Source organism: Mastigoproctus giganteus, chromosome 1, assembly GCF_048544385.1.
Source record: "Mastigoproctus giganteus isolate SK-2022 chromosome 1, ASM4854438v1, whole genome shotgun sequence".
NCBI classification, from domain to species: Eukaryota; Metazoa; Arthropoda; class Arachnida; order Uropygi; family Thelyphonidae; genus Mastigoproctus; species Mastigoproctus giganteus.
Genome location: NC_143575.1, coordinates 164,488,120 through 164,507,239, shown reverse-complemented (window position 1 = coordinate 164,507,239; position 19,120 = coordinate 164,488,120). Strand labels below are relative to the sequence as shown.

The following is a 19,120-nucleotide window of genomic DNA, read 5'->3' as shown; positions in this document are numbered from 1 at the left end:
CCTTACAGAGCTGCACATTATGCAAATTATTCATGCTTATAAAAACAGGATATTTGTGATCACATTATTTCATTCCTGTTTTGTGGCTTGCTCAGTGGGATAGCCACATCTCCAGTACTCAGGAAGTCATTATCATTTAGGTGATTCTTTGAGATGGCAGGCCATTGGATGACTTGAAAGCTTGTTGAAACTGGTGCCATGAACATGTGGCTTGGAATCCTGACAAAAAAGGTACTGTTCTCCGATGAATTTCATTTTAGCCTACAAACAGATTATTCTAAACATTATTTCATCTGGAGACAACAAGGAATGCAGTACCATCCTCCCTTCAACATTAGAGAAAGAGACATTTATGGTGGAGATGGTGTTCTTGTGTGGGGGAGAATAATGATCAGTGCCCGCACCTCTCCATGTTTTTGATGGGGTAACCATAACTGCACAGAGGTACCAAGAACAGACCCTCGAACCCTAGGTTTGACCATTCATGTCGAGCATGGTTCACCACTGTCAGGTTTAGCCAGTGGAGGGATCATAAGCTGTGTTGATGTCATGACCTTATTTTTCAGCATCTTGTATTGACTTCTCTAATGCAACCTTTTTTGGTAATTCTTATTTGTACAACAACAAAGTTAAAAAAAAGCATTATAAGACATTCTGATATATTGGTCTATTCTATTTGTCTGTATTGCTATTCATTATACTTATCAAGGCCCATAACACATTCCTACTCTCATTTTTGTTTTCTCAGTGCTTGTGTGATATCAAATTGACTCAACATCACTCTGGCTACTCATGTTGACTGGTTGCACTGCTTTAGATTTTATATGATTCTTAACTACGAGCATAACCCCTCATCCATTACACGAGAGTTTCTCAACCTGTGTGCTTCAAGTATGCTGTGGAAAATGCAAAGAAAAAAAAAAAAAAAAAGATCTGTTCACCTTTAATCACCTTTTGATCCCTAGTAGTAGATCTGTTCACCTTTATTCAGCCATTCTTATCACTTGAGAAACTCTCCCAGGCACCCTGCAGTTATATAAGTGCAACTTGTAAGCAGCATAGTAAGAAATTTCCTTTGTGTTTTAAAAGTACTTTTTTGTTTTTATATCTCTAAAACGTCATATTCAGTTAATTTGTACAGAAAGGTATCTTCAATTAACTGTATTAGTACATTCTAGAAGTAACTTTTAATTTTTTTAGAAATTATTAGCGACGGAAAAATTTTTAGTGAAAGGAAATCAGAAGCAAATTGATAACGAACTTGGAGAAAATGACAAAAACAAAAACGAACCACCATCAACATCAAAAAAGAAGAAAATATGTTGTCGTAAATATGTGATGATTATTTGGCGATAAGATTTTCATATACCGGTACCCAAGATTGTCCTCTACCTTTAAATATGGCATATGGTTTAAAACTATCGAATGAATCAATGGTGCCGAGTAAATTGCAGCATTCTACGAAACTATGGAATATTTTAAAAGATTGCAGGCCTCTACTAGAAAACAAGGTACAGAATTTTATACCATGTCTATAATAGCTGATATAGCTCAAGAAGCCAGCTATTCAGTAGCCAAACTGGTGGGAAAAAAAAAAAAAAAAGAAATCTCACATGATTGCAGAAAGTCTGATTTTACCAGCATGTCGGGCAATCATGAAAAGTAGTTTGGGAGAGGAAGCCGAAAAAAAATAAAATAATGACAGTACCACTTTCGAACAGAACAATTAGCAGGCGTATAAAAGAAATGTCCGATGATATTGAAGAACAAGTTGTTCAACATATTAATAATTTTGGGCGACTGTTTGCATTGCAAGTTGATAATAATTCTACAGATATTAGTGAGAAGTCCAATTAATAGCATTTGTCAGGTTTATCAAAAACGACACAACTATTCATCTCTCTTTTTCTTTTGTTTTTTTGTTGTTGTTGTAAAGAACTCACACAAAGGACAACCAGCCAAGATATTTTTGAAGTAATGAATAATTATTTACAAAAGTGCGGTATATTTTGTGGAAGTCGTGTGTTGGCATTTGTACCGACGGTGCTCCCACGATGACAGGAGCACTAAAAGGATTTGTAAACTTAGTAAAACGACACAGTTCAAATATTATTACAACACACTGTTTTAGACACAGAGAAGTTCTAGTAGTGAAGACAGTCCTGCCTAATTTAAAAACTTGTACTTGATCAAGCAGTTAAAACAGTCAATTATATCAAAACTAGACCACAAAAAAAGTATTTTCAGAAAATTATGCGAGGAATTGGAGTCTGATCATTTCTCTTTAATGATACCTACCCAGGTTCAGTGGCTATCATAAGAAAATGTACTTATGCCTATGGACAAGTTGCATGAGGAAATGCTCATTTTTTTTTCACTGGAGCAATCAAAATTTCGTCATTATTTAAGTGATGAAATTTTGTGCCGTAAATCAGTTTTTCTAGCAGATTTATTCATGCAGCTTAATAAATTAAATATCAGTATGTAAGGCCCATAGGAAAATTTACTCACTCCTACTGACAGGTTGGTCGCCTTTAAAGTAAAGTTGAGTATATGGAAAAAATATGTAAATGAAAAAATTTAGAAATGACTGCCCTTGACTGCCAAAACAAATTATACTAAAATAATTAATGTAATAAGTGAAACATTATAGCTGTTTGGGCGACTGTTTGCATTGCAAGTTGATAATAATTCTACAGATATTAGTGAGAAGTCCAATTAATAGCATTTGTCAGGTTTATCAAAAACGACACAACTATTCATCTCTCTTTTTCTTTTGTTTTTTTGTTGTTGTTGTAAAGAACTCACACAAAGGACAACCAGCCAAGATATTTTTGAAGTAATGAATAATTATTTACAAAAGTGCGGTATATTTTGTGGAAGTCGTGTGTTGGCATTTGTACCGACGGTGCTCCCACGATGACAGGAGCACTAAAAGGATTTGTAAACTTAGTAAAACGACACAGTTCAAATATTATTACAACACACTGTTTTAGACACAGAGAAGTTCTAGTAGTGAAGACAGTCCTGCCTAATTTAAAAACTTGTACTTGATCAAGCAGTTAAAACAGTCAATTATATCAAAACTAGACCACAAAAAAAGTATTTTCAGAAAATTATGCGAGGAATTGGAGTCTGATCATTTCTCTTTAATGATACCTACCCAGGTTCAGTGGCTATCATAAGAAAATGTACTTATGCCTATGGACAAGTTGCATGAGGAAATGCTCATTTTTTTTTCACTGGAGCAATCAAAATTTCGTCATTATTTAAGTGATGAAATTTTGTGCCGTAAATCAGTTTTTCTAGCAGATTTATTCATGCAGCTTAATAAATTAAATATCAGTATGTAAGGCCCATAGGAAAATTTACTCACTCCTACTGACAGGTTGGTCGCCTTTAAAGTAAAGTTGAGTATATGGAAAAAATATGTAAATGAAAAAATTTAGAAATGACTGCCCTTGACTGCCAAAACAAATTATACTAAAATAATTAATGTAATAAGTGAAACATTATAGCTGTTAATGACAAAAAATGAGCATTACTTCCCATCGCTTGATACCAAAAATTATTTGTGGGTAAGAGACCCATTTGCAACAAGAAACCTTCCAATGTTAGAACTTCGGAATCTGCAAGAGGAAGAAGAATTGGCTGAGATCTGTAGTGACCAGTTGCTGTAAATTCACTTTAATAACACTAATATTAGCAAATTTTGAATCAAAATTCAAAATGAATATCCACGAATTTCCAAAAAAAGGCAATTAGAATTTTATTGGCATTTTCGACTTCCTACTTGTGTGAAACAGGGTTTTCTGAGATTAACAAGATTAAACAAAAAAGAGAGAGGCTAAAGTTGGGTAGAAGATGAGCTGAAAGTAAGCCTATTCACAATAAATCCTCATATTTAAAAAACTGTGCTTCCCATCAAACCCAATCGTCTCACTGATTAAAATGTTATAATTGTATATTTGTTTGTTTTTATATAATTATGTTAATTTTTTACATATTTTCTTTTAAATTTCCTGCAATTCATGTATGGTCAAAAAAGAACAGTAAAGCATTTAAAACAAATAATAAATGTATTAATAAATATACCCAACAGAAATAACTTCCAGTTTGTGAATATATATATTCACAAACTGGAAGTTATTTTTTCTGTTGGGTATATTTAATAATACATTTATTATTTGTACACACACACACACACACACACACACACACACACACACACACACACACACACACACACACACACACACACACACACACACACACAATAATATATTATTTATAATTTTTGTTTATTTTTATTTATAAATTTTATTTATAGATATTTATAATATGTATAATTACAAATATATATTATATGCATATATTATATATGAGTATAATGGTGATTGTAGTGTGCCGCCAAATTTTAACATCTTTCAAAGTGTGCTGCAACAATGAAAAGGTTGAGAAACACTGCATTACACATTTAAAAATCTGAGGACAGATGTTTTGGATGATTTTTAGCTTTCCGTTTAGATTTTCAGCATTATTTCAGCTAAGGGGAGAAACTGGGTGTCTACAGTAATTAGTCTCTGATGAGTCCTGCTGTTTACAAAAATTACTCTACAACTGAATAATGAATATATCGGATATACGGATATACAGCCAATTTCTCCTCTATGTAAAATACAATAACAGGATGTATAGTAGATATGAGTATATACAATATTCACATTTCCCAGTTTCCAATATGAAATTGCTATTTCTTTGAACATACCACTTTTTTTCATAATTTGTTTTGGGAGACATGATCACATCAGGTATGAAGAGACACATTATATTGAGGTTGCACTGTAATTTTAAATAAAGTTTTAATATTTAAATATAACTGAAAAAGAAGAAAGAAGGAAAGAAAAAGATAACAAGATCCAAAAATGGTTCATGTGAAGAATAAGAACATAAACAGCACTAACTTATAATTAGAAAATCAGACCTTGGTTTACTTGAAATCTTATCTTCTGAACACAAGACAGGTTACCACTCGCTCGATATAATCCATCTGCAGTCATTTCTAAAGAAACATAAGAATGCCATTTACTAAGAACAGGATTAATAATATATCATTTATTAATAAATTATTAAAACTTTTTACAAAATTAACAATAATCAGATAAAGGAAGCAACACAGAGTAAACTGAAACTTATGAAGTCCTCTGCTACAGTAATATCATTCCTAAAGAACTCTGCTTACATAAAATTGTTTTTACCTGCAATTTTCAATCCAAAAGTAACTTTTTTATTAAACAATGACTACTGACCAATTCAGACACTGATGTAGGTCAATTATGGCCTAATACATATGTAGGACAACATGCATTTAAATTAAATTAAATTGTGAAACTGAACTAACAGTTTCCAGGCAAGATGTATTCTGTAATACAAAAGGTGTCTAATAATAATGTTTGATAATTGAGAGCTATTAAATGCTCAATAATTCCTATATTCTATTATATTATAAATCAATAGGGATTACCTTTATTTTAGATATAGGAAGCTTCTTTTCCAACTCTCCTAGTCCAACTCGCTAATAATTCTTGAGGATGGCGATATCTATTTTGTAAAGCAGGTGGGACATCTTCCCCACTGTCAGAACCGTAGTGTTCAGACCGTGCGGTCTCAACAATGAGCGCTCATGACTGCTGTCTACAAACACCATACTTCTGGCAGCATGGAAACCATTACTTGGATTGACATAAAATTAGATTTTTGAGGTCTAAACTGTTTAATAAATATGGACTGATTATTTCTTTCGGTCCTATAGCTGGACTTTAGAGTTTAATTTAGGGGTCTAATAAAATTGGATATGGGGGGATTATTCTCTACATTCCTTAAGTTGGACTAGAACTTTTCGGGCGTCATGTGAACATGAATGTAGAGAATAATCGCCCCCCCCCATATCCAATTTTATTAGACCCCTAAATTAAACTCTAAAGTCCAGCTATAGGACCGAAAGAAATAATCAGTTCATATTTATTAAACAGTTTAGACCTCAAAAATCTAATTTTATGCCAATACAAGTAATGGTTTCCATGCTGCCAGAAGTATGGTGTTTGTAGACAGCAGTCATGAGCGCTCATTGTTGAGAATGCACGGTCTGAACACTACGGTTCTGACAGTGGGGAAGATGTCCCACCTGCTTTACAAAATAGATATCGCCATCCTCAAGAATTATTAGTGAGTTGGACTAGGAGAGTTGGAAAATAGCTTCCTATATCTAAAATAAAGGTAATCCCTGTTGATTTATAATAATAATAATGTTTGCACACATGTTGCGAATCAAGATGTGCCACAAGGATCTTTGGAATACTCATCCTCAAGGGTTCAGGGAAGCTGCTGTTAAAGGGGCCAGCGGTAACAGGGATATGCACTGTTACCACCGGCCCCTGTGGTAACAGGGATATGCACTTTGGTGATAATAAGAGTCAAAGAGACACTTGCACAGATCTTAGAATTCTCGTATTTGGCAAAAAATTTCACTCTTAAAAAGCCTCTAGCATTACCTTCTTGTACAAAAGAGGGAAGATAATACTAAGTCAATAAGCTTAAATAACTTTAAAGAATGTTTTAAGAGAGTAAACAATACAAGACCATAAAATGAGTGAGCAGGAACTCCTGGGTAGGACACCTAATGCTGACATACATCTAACAGAAACTAGTTGTCACCGAGAAACAGAGAACAATGAGTTTCAATATGGCTTGTTAAGCACATTTGAACACACACACACCTATTGTCTTCACCGGCGTTACCCCACTTGCCCTAACTGCTTAAGCACTACTTCCCACTTGCCCTAATCACATTTCTATTGTGTATGTAACCATATCCTATTTTTTTTGCAGCAATAAAAATGGACTTCAAAAACATAATGAAAAAAATAAACAAATATAACATAAAAATAATAATAATTTATTTTCTTTATACAAATAAAGCTTAAAATGCAAATACAAATGTCTTGATATCAAATAAAGAAATAAACACAGGTTTATAATACAAATACAAATTATTAAAGTTTAAATTATAGTAATCATTTAGTAGAAGAAAGTAACCAACTGCTTGCACATGTGTGTATATCAATGTCCCCATTTTGTCTATCTGCTGTTAATTTCATAAATTTCTTATTAATGCCCTCGTATTTACAGTTTTTATGAGGTGGAAAATTTCCAACATTTACAAATCGTAGTATTCTCTTACAGTTAGCTTGTTTTTTTTTTAAATGGGTAGTCATCTTCCATATATTAACATGATGGTGCCCCACAGATTTATTTAAGGCATAATACCATCCTTCTACAATGATGGCGGAAAGTGAGCAGTGGACCCATTCCAATTTGTTTCAAAATATTTTATAAGCTCTTCACTTCTTTCATATGAAGGATATTCTGGAGGTGACATTCTCGAATGATTCCTTCTCATGCTTCCTCTAGTTCCTCTAAAGCAACAAATTATTATTATTATTAGTGGGTTTTTTTGCCGATTCTAGGGTTCACCCCATTTGCCACTTTGTTGTCTTGTGGTGAAGAAGCATCATCACCAGCCATTTGTGCGTAGTGTTGGAATATGGGAAGGTGTTTTTTTTTTTTTTTTGTGTTGGGTGGCCAGCGTAAGGCGATTTAGCAACCAGGGGACAACAAACACAAGTTTGATTGTCCCCTGTCTCACATCTCTAGCCGCAGAGGCAGGCCAGATTCATCTTTTAGCTTCTGCTGGGCATCCCCAGAACTGATGGTCTGGGGAAGCCCATGGAAATATAGGAAAGGAGAGTGGATGTATAGCGGGGAGAAGATGGGGAAGGAGGAACTGGGGGAATATAGTGATAAAAAGATGGAGATGATAGTTAGAGGCATCAACATAGAAGTAGGAAGGAGAAGTTGTTTGTTAAAGTGATAGAGTAGAGCACTAGACAGTAGCTCCAGGAATCACACCCCTTGGTAGGGATCAGCAGTGCAGACTGCACCCCCAGGTGGGGGTCAGCAGCTCAAATTCCACATCCCTCAGTAGGGGTCAGCAGCACAAATCCCACCCCTCAGTAGGGTTCAGCAGACAGCAAAGATTCCACCCCAGGTTGGTGTCAGCAACAAAGAGCCCACCCTCAGTAGGGATCAGCAGGCAGCGAAGATCCCGCCCTCATAGGGGTAGAAGCAAAGATCCCAACCCTCAGTTGGGGTTAGCAGGCATTGAAGATCCCACCCACAGGTGGGGATTAGTAGGCAGTGAAGATCCCACCTCCAGATGGGGGCAGTAGCAAAGATCCCACCCCTCTGTGGGAGCCAGCAGCAAAGATCTACCCCCAGATGGGGGTCAGCAATGAAGATAACACCCTTCTGTAGGGGTCAGCAGGCAGCAAAAATTCTGCTCCAGTTGGGATCAGCAGTGAAGATCCCAACCTAGGTGGGGGTCAGCAGCATAGATCCTGCCCCAGGCAGATCAGGGTCTGCAGTGTTTTCTGCCAAGGTGTGGTTCCGTAGGCCAAGTGAAGTGTCCATCACTGGATATAACTATGAATGAAGTTAGGTAAGTCACAGTTGAAGGATTGGTCCCATTAATGTGTCTGATCTTGTTAGAGTTTACACTGTTCTTGGGTAATAGTTGTCCTACACTTGAAGAGGACATTAGCATACCTACAGAAGGCTGCACAGTTAGCCTGAGTTGCAATTAATTCCGGCACTTCATCTTGGGTGAAGCAACCAGTCTCAATTTCAAGTTGTTTCCGGATGTCCACATATAGGTGACAATCATACATCAGATGGCCCCAAGATTCCCTGTTTCTGCAGGTGCAATCTGGGGTGTCTGTGAGGCCCATGCTGTGAATATTTTGTTGAAGCTACCATGGCCCGTTAACAAGAATAGGGCATGGAGCCCCTGGATGAACCATTTAGTGTGGTTTTTGCTGTTCTCAGCTACCTCTGGTAGAAATTTACGGGCGATTGCTCCGTGCTGTGTGTTGTTCTATTTCTCCTGACACCTGGAGACTAACAGCATTCTTATTCTATTCAGATCTTGTTCAGCAGGAACGGTAAGGTTTATCTGGATGTTGTGAGCATTGTCCTTTTGCGGAGAAACTTTATCTGGTGATAAACAACTTCCATATCAAGAGGAATCTTGCTGGTAAGGACCTGGAGTGCAAAGGTAGAGGTTGTTCTGCAGGGCCTGGTCATTGCAAGGAGAGCAGCCCTTTGGGCCTGTAGTAGTTGATTTCTCACAGCCTGTATGTTGACTCTGTGCCCCTGCTCCACATGTTATTATTGGAAGCACAATATAATTGTAGTATAGATTTAGGGTTTAAGGCCCTACTCCTTCTTAGTAACATTAATAATCCTTCTTATATATGTCTTGACTTTTCTTTGACATACTTGACATGTTGGAGAAAAGAGAGCCTGTAATCAAAGATTACTCCAAAGTATTTTGTGCTGGCCATGCTTTTAATGGATTGGCCATTGTACCTAACAGTGGGGTGGCCTTGCTGGGTCTAATTTCCCCTTGAGGAGCATCTGCACTGTCTTGTATGGGGGAGATCTGTAGCTTACGCTGAGTAGTCCAGTCTTGGAGGTCTGTCATGATTGTATTGATCTGTTGTTCCATTTGGGCTCTGGAGTTTCCCTCTACCAGCATGGTAAGGTCATCTGCATATGCCAGGAAGGTGGCATTTTGGGTATTCTTTTCTCAGCCAGGTACCAATGCTAATTCCACCATCGACTTCACTAACTTTCTGAAAATTTGTTCCTCGATGTATGCCGTTGTAATCCTAAATGTTGTACTTTCCACTATATTGGTTAACTGAAATGAAGTAAACAGCCCTTAATATCAGCATCAGAAAATGTTTCTTCTATAGATCTGATCACAGCACTTTCATAATCAACTTGGGATTTTCTTGGTTGAAATGCTGTCCTGTTTTGCAATGGTTTCTGTTGAAGTAATCGGAACATGCGATTGTAAGTTTATTTTGACTTATCTGGAAAAAGAATATAAAGAAATTAAAACATTTGGCTTCTATGCATACTACACAAGAATCATGGATCCAGGATAAAAACTTGGCGGCAGCAGCAGCAGCATGGTCTGATGATAGGTATCGGTAAGATACTGAACCAGTCGGCACAACAACTATAAATTATAATATTAATATTATAATATAATAATAATTATTATATTATAATTCTTCTTCTTCTTCTTCTTCTTTCAGTGCCATCTCCAAGTTCAGAGGTCGGCGATCACAAAAAGAAATCACATTTTTGAACTCTTTTCTGTCTTCAGCCCGTCTGACGAGTTCTTCAAACCCTAGTCCTGTCCATCTCTTGATGTTATCCATCCATGAGGTTTTCCATCGGCCAACTCCACTGTTCCCCTCCATCCTCTCCCTCAAAACCATCTGCAACAACTTGTACTTCCTTCCTCTCACGTGGCCCAGATATTTTACCTTCAGTCTTTTCATAATGCTCATCATTTGCTGATTATGTTCTAATTTGTAACACTTGTTCATTTGTCATCTGCTTTGTCCAGGGAACGAAGAGGATGACATTCTTCTATACATCCACATCTCGAAGGACTCCACTCTTTTCACTGCTGAAGTGCTGAGTGTCCAAGTTTCAACTCCAAACTCTGTACAGAAGTAGTGGCCACACACCGCACCTTAAAAACTTCATGTGAGTTGTCAGTGGAAGGTCTCCCCCCCAAAATTAGTGATTTATATTTCACAAATCAGGATCTTGCAATCTCAATTCTGATCTTAATCTCTTCATCGGGTCTATATTTTTATTCGACAAGCAACCGAGGTGTTTAAATCTTTTTACTCTTGCAATACTCTTGGCATTTAAAACAAGATTTGGAGTCGACGAGACAAATTATTATAATAATAATTATATTAAAATAATACTCCATTATATTATACAATTATATAAGGCGCCTCCATAGCCAGGTGGGAAGGGGCAACAGTGCATAGCACACGCTTCTTGATTAGACTGGGGTTCGAGCCTGTCACCACCAAAATACAGAGGATGCGGAAAGGTCAGGGAATGACCACTGCATATCCCGGAGCAATATGGCCTTAGTTGCTAATGCACCTAAAAACCAAATAACAAACAAACAAACAAACAATTATATAATTATAATATAATAATAATAAAAGCAAAGGTCATGCTGATATTTGGCTACTATTTTTATTATTATTATTATTATTAGCTGTATGGTGCAAAGAAGCCTGAGACTTATGCTGCACCAGCCAAAAAAAAAATTCCTGAGTTACCCAGAGAGAGAGAGAGAGAGAGAGAGAGAGAAGCAGAAGGGAATCACACCAAGAAAGAGAAGAATGATGATATCCAGCTCAGGACTCTGGGTGTGCAAGCCCATACTCACCAGATGTAAGCCCATACTCACCAGATGTGAGCCCCTGGGGTTTTGAACTAATTCTTGGGTTGACAAATGCAGATGGAAACACTGAGGGGCTTGTTACTTCACTTGCTCATCAACCCACCCCCCCATAAAGGATCATCAGAGTGAAAGGGATTGAAGGTATGCAATTATATACTTGCTTAGGGCAACTGAAAATAGCAACCTCTCCCCCACACCTTATCATTAGGACATGATTAGGTCAGGTCACTATTATGACAAGCATCCATTAGGGCATATGCGATTATGGGAAGCATTCATTAAGGCAAGTGAGACTAAACCGTCTTCACTATGTCCATTCATCATGTAACAACTCAACTCCCAGTGGACAGATTTTCATGAAATTTTATACTTCAGCCTTTTAAAAATATCTGTTGACTGATTCCAAATTTCATTTAAATTTAGAGAAATAGAAACAGAAATATTATTTTTTTTTTCCATGTATGTAAAAAATAAATTCATAGATATATGTAGCTTTAATACAGTATTGGTGTTTTAGACAATCTGTGCACACTTTGAATGTATTGTTATGTAAGACTAAACTCAAAAATTTGGATTTATTTTTATTTAAAGTAATCACAGCCTGAATGAATGCACTTATTACACCATTCTAAAAGTTTCTGAAAAGAGTCAGCCAAGGCATGCAAAAGATGATTTTCAGTTTGGTAGTTATGTTTTTCTTTATGTCCTCAACATCCTGAAATCTTCCTTTGAGGGCAGTTTTCACCTTGGGAAAGAAGAACAAAAGTCTGCTGGTGCTAAAACGGAGAGTAGGGTAGATGGTTTATCTGTACAATGCCATGTTTCATCAGAAATGTCCTCACAACAAGTGCACAACGGGCGGGGGCATCAATGCTGAGTTCTATATACAGGTGCTTCAATGTTATTGAAGACAGTCAATGCTGTGTTCCACGTACAAGTGCTTCAGTGTTACTGAAACACCATTACGTAGAACACAGAATTGACTCTCTCCCCTTCAGGTAAAAATTCCTTGTTAATCACACTTTGTTGAAAAAGATGATCAGCATTGTCTTGATCATGGACTTCTGTAAATGAAACTTTCTGGTAGGTGATGATTTTGAAGTCTACTGCATGCTCTGACACTTTGTCTCTCGGTTCCTACTGAAACATCCAACACTCATTTCCAGTGACAATACAATGGAGAAATGAGGATTATCTTGACAAGTCTGGATGAAGTCTTTACATAATGACATTTTTCCTTTCTTCTGCTCATCAGTCGGGTTGTGCAGCATAAATTTTGTACAGACCTTCCATTTCCCTAAATAATCATAGAGAATTTGATGAATCATTTCCTTATTCATAACCAACTCATCAGCCATCACTCTAAGAGTAAAACAATGATTTCTTGCCACATTTCCTGAACTTTCGCAACTCTGTCTCCATTTCGAGAAGTTGATGGATGCCTTCTTAGATCATAGCAAACATTCTCATGTTGGTCTTTGAACTGCTTATAGCATTCAAACACACTGGCACGACTTAATGTTTCATTATCATAAGCAGTTTTGAAAATTTCATATGTTTATGTTGAGGATTTTCCCAGTTTAAAGCAAAATTTTATATTTATTCAATAATCCCATTGCAAAATTGTGAAAGAATGTTAATGCTACTGACAAAACTGGCTGTTACTTGTAACTGTCAGCCTACTGGACAGTCTTTGTACCACCATCTGTTGAGGGAAGTTGGAACTACAGTGTACCACTTCCAATTATTTTAAAGCTCGTTGAACATGACTGTGATGGCACCAGTGCAGAAACTTTATTGCCACATCTCATATATTGTGAAAAAAAGACAAAAAAAAAAAAAAAAATATATATATATATATATATATGTGGGAGAAGAGTAATAAATATTGTACAGCTGTAATAAAACTGAATGGCCAAATTTTGTAGCAGTTCCCAACCTTTTTTTAATTGCAAATCACTAAGCTTATATTCTCTGAAATCGTATAATAGTTCTGAATTTTTATTATAAAATATTTCCGGTACTACATTTTTATAAGCGATGTTGCACAATACTGCCACTCCCAGACTTATGCAAGGGTTACATTCCGTGGAACCCTACGTAAGTCGAATTTTATGTAAGTGGAATTTCCCTAAATGCTTATGCAGCACTTGCAACTATGCATGCTGAATTTCATTGAAGCAAAAAAGAAATGTTCGACAAACATGTAAATAGAATTATTTATTCAATTTTTTTTTCTCATTACAAAAGTGTACAAAATTATAAAAATTTCAAAATTACAAAAAGAGAGAGGAGACAGGCACGCATAACATCAGCAAGTTGTATCTTTCGAGCATTGTTGCCAGAATTAACTCTCCAGCTGATAAGCATGCTGCTGCAGAAGTTGAGGGCTGTGGAGATTTAGAAGGGGTTTTTTCCAACACATCACAAAATTACTCTGCAGCTGCAGAATCGGCACTGGTGACTTCACAGCATACTTTAATGTTTTGGAAACCAGCACAATGCTTGAACCTATTAAACCACCCCTTGCTTGCCACGAACTTGGCTTGGTTTGGGGTTCGCTGTACTTATCCTTAATATCTTCATAAATACTTCTTGCTTTTGCTTGAATGGCAACTGGACTCAGGGGCACTTGCTTCTGAATCTGATTTTCCATTCCATATTATTAATAGCTATTCCATCTTTGATATAGCACCTCAACACTGTTTTGTGATCACTGTTGATCTTAAATGGGTTGATCCTTTAACATGTTCTATTATAAGCTTGCACTATCCATTAAAATACTATTCACTGCTGAAGCAGCGAGACCTTCCGTGCAATAGATGGCAAACTTTGTCCTACTTCAGAATTCTTAATTAATCATCTTCATTTCTAAATCAATTTTGTTTAGTTTCTTAGCACTGCCAGCACTTGCACTTTCCGTTGGTCCCTTTCCCTTCAATCATTGTAATAAGTAAATAGGAATGAAGAAAATTTATTCTGAAAATTTATTAATGTTTTTTATATGATTGAAGATTTCCGTGAAGGGGAACTCATTTCACAAAAATACCGTAATGCAAAAACCCACAGAATTCAAGTTATTGGTATTATTGCAAATGCAATAAGATCAAGTTTACTGCCCAATAAACTGGAAAGTGCAAATCATTTTTATCGTTTTATGGTTGGTAGTGACCTCCAGAAATGTGTTTTATAAAAATATCACAAAGGCATTCAAAATTGATTCTTATAATGGAACATATGATAACGATGAAAGCGTAGTGCAATTTCCATTATAAAAATGACCTTTTAGAGAGATAGCTTAGTTATATAGCGAAAATTTCAACTTCTGAGGTCTTGGATCGAATTATCAAAAAAAAAATAAAAAAATAAAAAAAAAATGTGTTATTGGGGGTCACACATTACGATATTTTCATGATATCTCCATTTATTCCTACAGGATGCAAAAGACGTTTTTTTTTAAGTTTGCGCCGGCCAGCAAAAACACGAATTTGTAAAGTCGAATTTCCGTAAGTCAAGTATTACATAAGCCGAGGAGTGCCTGTAATATAAAATTATTACTAAGTAAAAAAAAAAGGGTAAACTGCAGCCATTATCAATCCACTGCAGGATGGAAGCCTCCTCAACAATTCATGCTGAGGGAAATGGACCGTAATCTGCCACGCTGGTCCAGTGCGGGTTGGCAGATCAACCGTATTTAGCAGTCAGAGGTTTGAACCCCGGTCTACTCAAATAGCATGTGCTACTGCACCCCCACTCTTCCCCACTTGACTACGGAGCCTCTATACATAACAACAGTCTTTAAGAATGAAAAAAAAAAAAAAAAAGTTCGTATGGAAAACATTTATTTATAATACATGACAGACTAAGATTCTGTAAGACTGTGTCTTCCAGAATAAAATCCTTAAACATAATATTAATATGTAGTTATAAATTAAAATAAATCATAAATTTAATGTGACTGTTGGGTTTTTTTTTTTTTTTTTATGTGAACCCCAAACACGAGAGGTATTAGAACCTATAGTACTTAGTACCGTGCTTGGGTTGGAGGTTGAGAAGACGAAAGAAGATATTTGTTGACATTGGACTTGAACTTCTGTAGATTGTAATTTTCAGGAAATACGCATGAAGGAAGGTTGTTCCAGAAAACGGCAGTTGAATGAATAAATGAGGAAGATAAAAAGTTGGTTCTGTGGGTTTGAAGTTGGACAGTAAATGGATGTTGGCTTGTGGCAGCAAGTGTTCGGACTGTTTTGAAAGAGAGAGCGGGAATTATAGAAGCCAATTCAGAAGAACAGTGCCCATGGAAGTATCTGTAGAAGATGCATGCAGCAGAAAGTACGTCTATGAGAAAGCGAGTGGAGAGACTCTGTTAGAGATGAATCATTAATTAACCTAACTGCCCTCTTCTGAATGGAATCAAGAAGCCTGAGAGAGGTTTTGGGGGCACCATCCCAGATGTGGGAACAATGTTCCATGGCAGGGCAGATTTGCGATTTATACAGAGTGAGCAGCTGTTTGGAAGAAAAGTAACACTGAGAGCAAAAGAGAAAACCAAGTTTTTTAGATGCTGAGGAAGCAATATTTGTAATGTGCTTGTGCCAAGAGAGATTAGAAGTCAGGGTAATCCCCAAAAGAGATATATCATTTTGCCTAGAAATATGAGTGTCAGTAAAGATAAGCATAGGAGCAGAAGATTCCTTTTTTTGCAAGATATAAGACAAGACTGAGTTTTAGAAGGGTTGAAATCAACTAAGTTGTCTTTGCCCCACTGGAGAATTACCAGAAGATCGGTATTTAAGGAATTGGTAGCAGATTTTCGAGAAGTTGAAGCTGATTCAGCAGGACAAGGTTTCTCAAAATGGAAAGTGGAATGCAATGTGCTATCATCGGCAAAACTATGGATAGGATTTCCAGTCAATGGAAGAAGGTCATTAATATACAAGAGGAAAAGAGTGGGGGAAAGAACTGAACCTTGGGGGACACCGGCATTAGTGGAGAAGTTAGAAGACAGAGAGCCATCTACCATCACCCTCAGTGAGCGATCAGAGAGAAAACTGGATAACCAATTACTAAAAACAGTTGGCAAACCATAAGATGGAAGCTTGTTTAGAAGACCTTTATGCCAAACACGATCAAAAGCCTTTGAGATGTCAAGAGCAACTACTTGTGTTTCACCGAACCTTTCCATTGAATTAGTCCATAAATGGGTAACATAAGCCAGAATATCACAAGTGGATCGACACTGACTGAATCCATACTGGCCTAACTGCCCTCTTCTGAATAACTGCCCTCTACCTAGAAACCTCCCGTCTGATCATTGATCAGACGGGAGGTTTCTAGGTAGTTTAAGAGTTGGTGGTTAATTGATTTCTCCATTACTTTAGAAAGAGTAGAAGTAATTGCAATGGGACGATAATTGGATGGGAGGGATTTGTCACCCTTTTTAGGAAATGGCTGGATATGAGCAAATTTCCAAGGATAAGGAAAAACACATTTGGAATAAGAAAGTGAAAAAAGGCGGCAAACAATAGGAGTAAGTTCAGGAGCACAGGTTTTGAGAACAAGTAGAGAAATACCATCAGGACCTGCAGCTTTCTTAGCATCAAGATTCATCAAAACCCTTCTGATATCCTTTTGACGGAAAACCACAGGAGGCATTGAATGGAGCATGTTGGGAATGGTGGGAGGTGTTTTACCAAGATCATTAATACATGAGCTGGAAGAAAAATGGGATGCTAGCAGGTCAGCTTTATCCTTGGCTGAAGTGACAACAGAACCATCTGGTTTGGACAGAGGTGGGAGCAGAGATGGGCAAAAGTTGCGGCCAATAGCTTTGGTAAGAGACCAGAATGCTTGGCCACCATCAGGGCAAGAAGCAAGTTTTCTACTCTTAGCCTATTCAAACTCAAGTTTGGACTGATTAATAACTGCTTTACAATTGTTGTCAGCTTGGTGTAGGCAGAAAATGAAACTGAAGAATTAGAAAGAAGCCAATTACGATATGCAACATTCTTCTCTTGAACAGCCTTAGCACATTAATTGGAAAACCAAGGTTTAGATAAAGGATGAGATTTTAAAGTGGAGTGTGGGATAAAGGATTCCATTCCTGCAAGAATAATTTCACTGACACGATCTGAGCAAACATTGACATCAGAAGTTTTGAAACAGTAATCCGACCAAGAAAAAGAAGAAACGAAGTCTCGCAGGTCATCCCATTTTGCATTCTTGTAATGCCAAACAACACGAGGTTGGGAATAGCCATGAGATAAAGGTTCCATTGGAGAAGAGGCAATCACCAAGTTGTGATCTGAAGTGCCTAAAGACCTCTCTCACTTCGACCGTTTGTTTGCGAGAAAAAGATCAAGCATATTGGCTGTATGATTAGGATTGTCCGGTATTCTTGTAGGTAAATGAACAATCTGTGCTAGGTCATTGGTAATTGCAAAAGCCTCAGCATCTCGACCTACTGGGTCGGTGTGACTAGAAAACAGAAGCCAGCTGGAGTTGTGAACATTAAAATCACCAAGGAAAATTACCTCACTGTTAGGAAAGTTGGACTGGGGAAAGTCAAGTTGCAAAGAGAGGAAGTCAAAGAGCTCCAAGTGATTAGTGGAGTTGGGAGAACGGTAGAGACAACAGATGAATTTGACACAATGAGGTAGAGAGATTTTAAGCCAGAGAAGATCAAAGAGAGGAGATTCCAAATTGCCAAGTCTCTGACAGGGAATATCAGAATGGACATATGCACAAGTACCACCTTTGAGGCGAAAGGAATCATACAGCGAATAATTTTGGCATCTGAGATGAGCAGTAGTTGAATCAACCGATAACTGAGATTCTGTCAGAAAAAGTACATGGGGTTTGGCAGACTGCAAGTGGAAATAGACATCGTTGAGATTAGGGTTTGTTTTTTTTTGCCAAAAAAGGTGCAGCAATATTTGTTTCAACAGAAGACAGACAGAGCCTCAAATGTAGGTTCTGCATCAAGTTTGTTCTGGTATTGAGACTTCAACAAGGTATAAATTGAAAAGCTCTCTCACACGTATACATAGTTGAAAATGGCAGCAGGATTTTCATAGCTTTTTTGCTAAGTGATGGATATTCTGTTTTTAATAGAAGCCAAAAAGTTATAATATTTTCAGTCTTGAATAAGCTTTGAAGTTCAAATGCTCTTGATATATCAAAAAGATTTTCTTTTTCGGTCAGTCTTAGGTCAGCCAATGCCACAAAAGACTCGTCAAATGGATTACAAATCCAGTTCAGATTTTTTGATATTTGTGGAAAATACTCTCTAAAAGTAATCTGTAAGAACTTGAGATGCTCTTTAATATTTCATTTTAAAAACTTGTCCAAAGTCAGTTCATTTTCAGTTTAAAAATTGTGTAAAGTGCTAAAACACTTTATTGTTATCAATAAAGTCGTCCCAAAATTTAAATTTTTTATTATGCTTTCCACTCAGTCTTGAACAGTGAAAACCGTTGTATTTGTGCCTTGTAATGATAAATTGAGTTCATTTATCTTCAAAAAAATATCAGCTAAAAAGCTAAACTTTGAAGCCATGTTTGGTCTGTTGGTACTGAGATGAAAAGGATGATGATCCACAAAGAAAAGAATTAATTCCTGTAATTCAAATACATGTGTAATTCCTTTGTCCCGTGAGAGCCTTTTTTTACATCCTTTCTATAATAGTGGATACATCTTCAGACATATCAT

At 36.8% G+C, this 19,120-nt stretch overlaps 1 protein-coding gene across 2 annotated transcripts in view; it reads right to left on the bottom strand.

Moving 5' to 3' along the window:
* LOC150091236 (rho GTPase-activating protein 12-like) overlaps positions 1–19,120 on the bottom strand; it is a 308,288-nt gene that overhangs the window by 39,573 nt on the left and 249,595 nt on the right. The window contains exon 13 of one of the 2 annotated variants that reach the window (XM_090382932.1): positions 4,985–5,062. In XM_090382932.1, coding sequence (XP_090239058.1) covers positions 4,985–5,062 — 78 coding nt within the window. Of the gene's footprint in view, positions 1–4,984; positions 5,063–19,120 lie in introns of those variants that run through there. The other variant, XM_090382935.1, reaches the window with a different exon arrangement.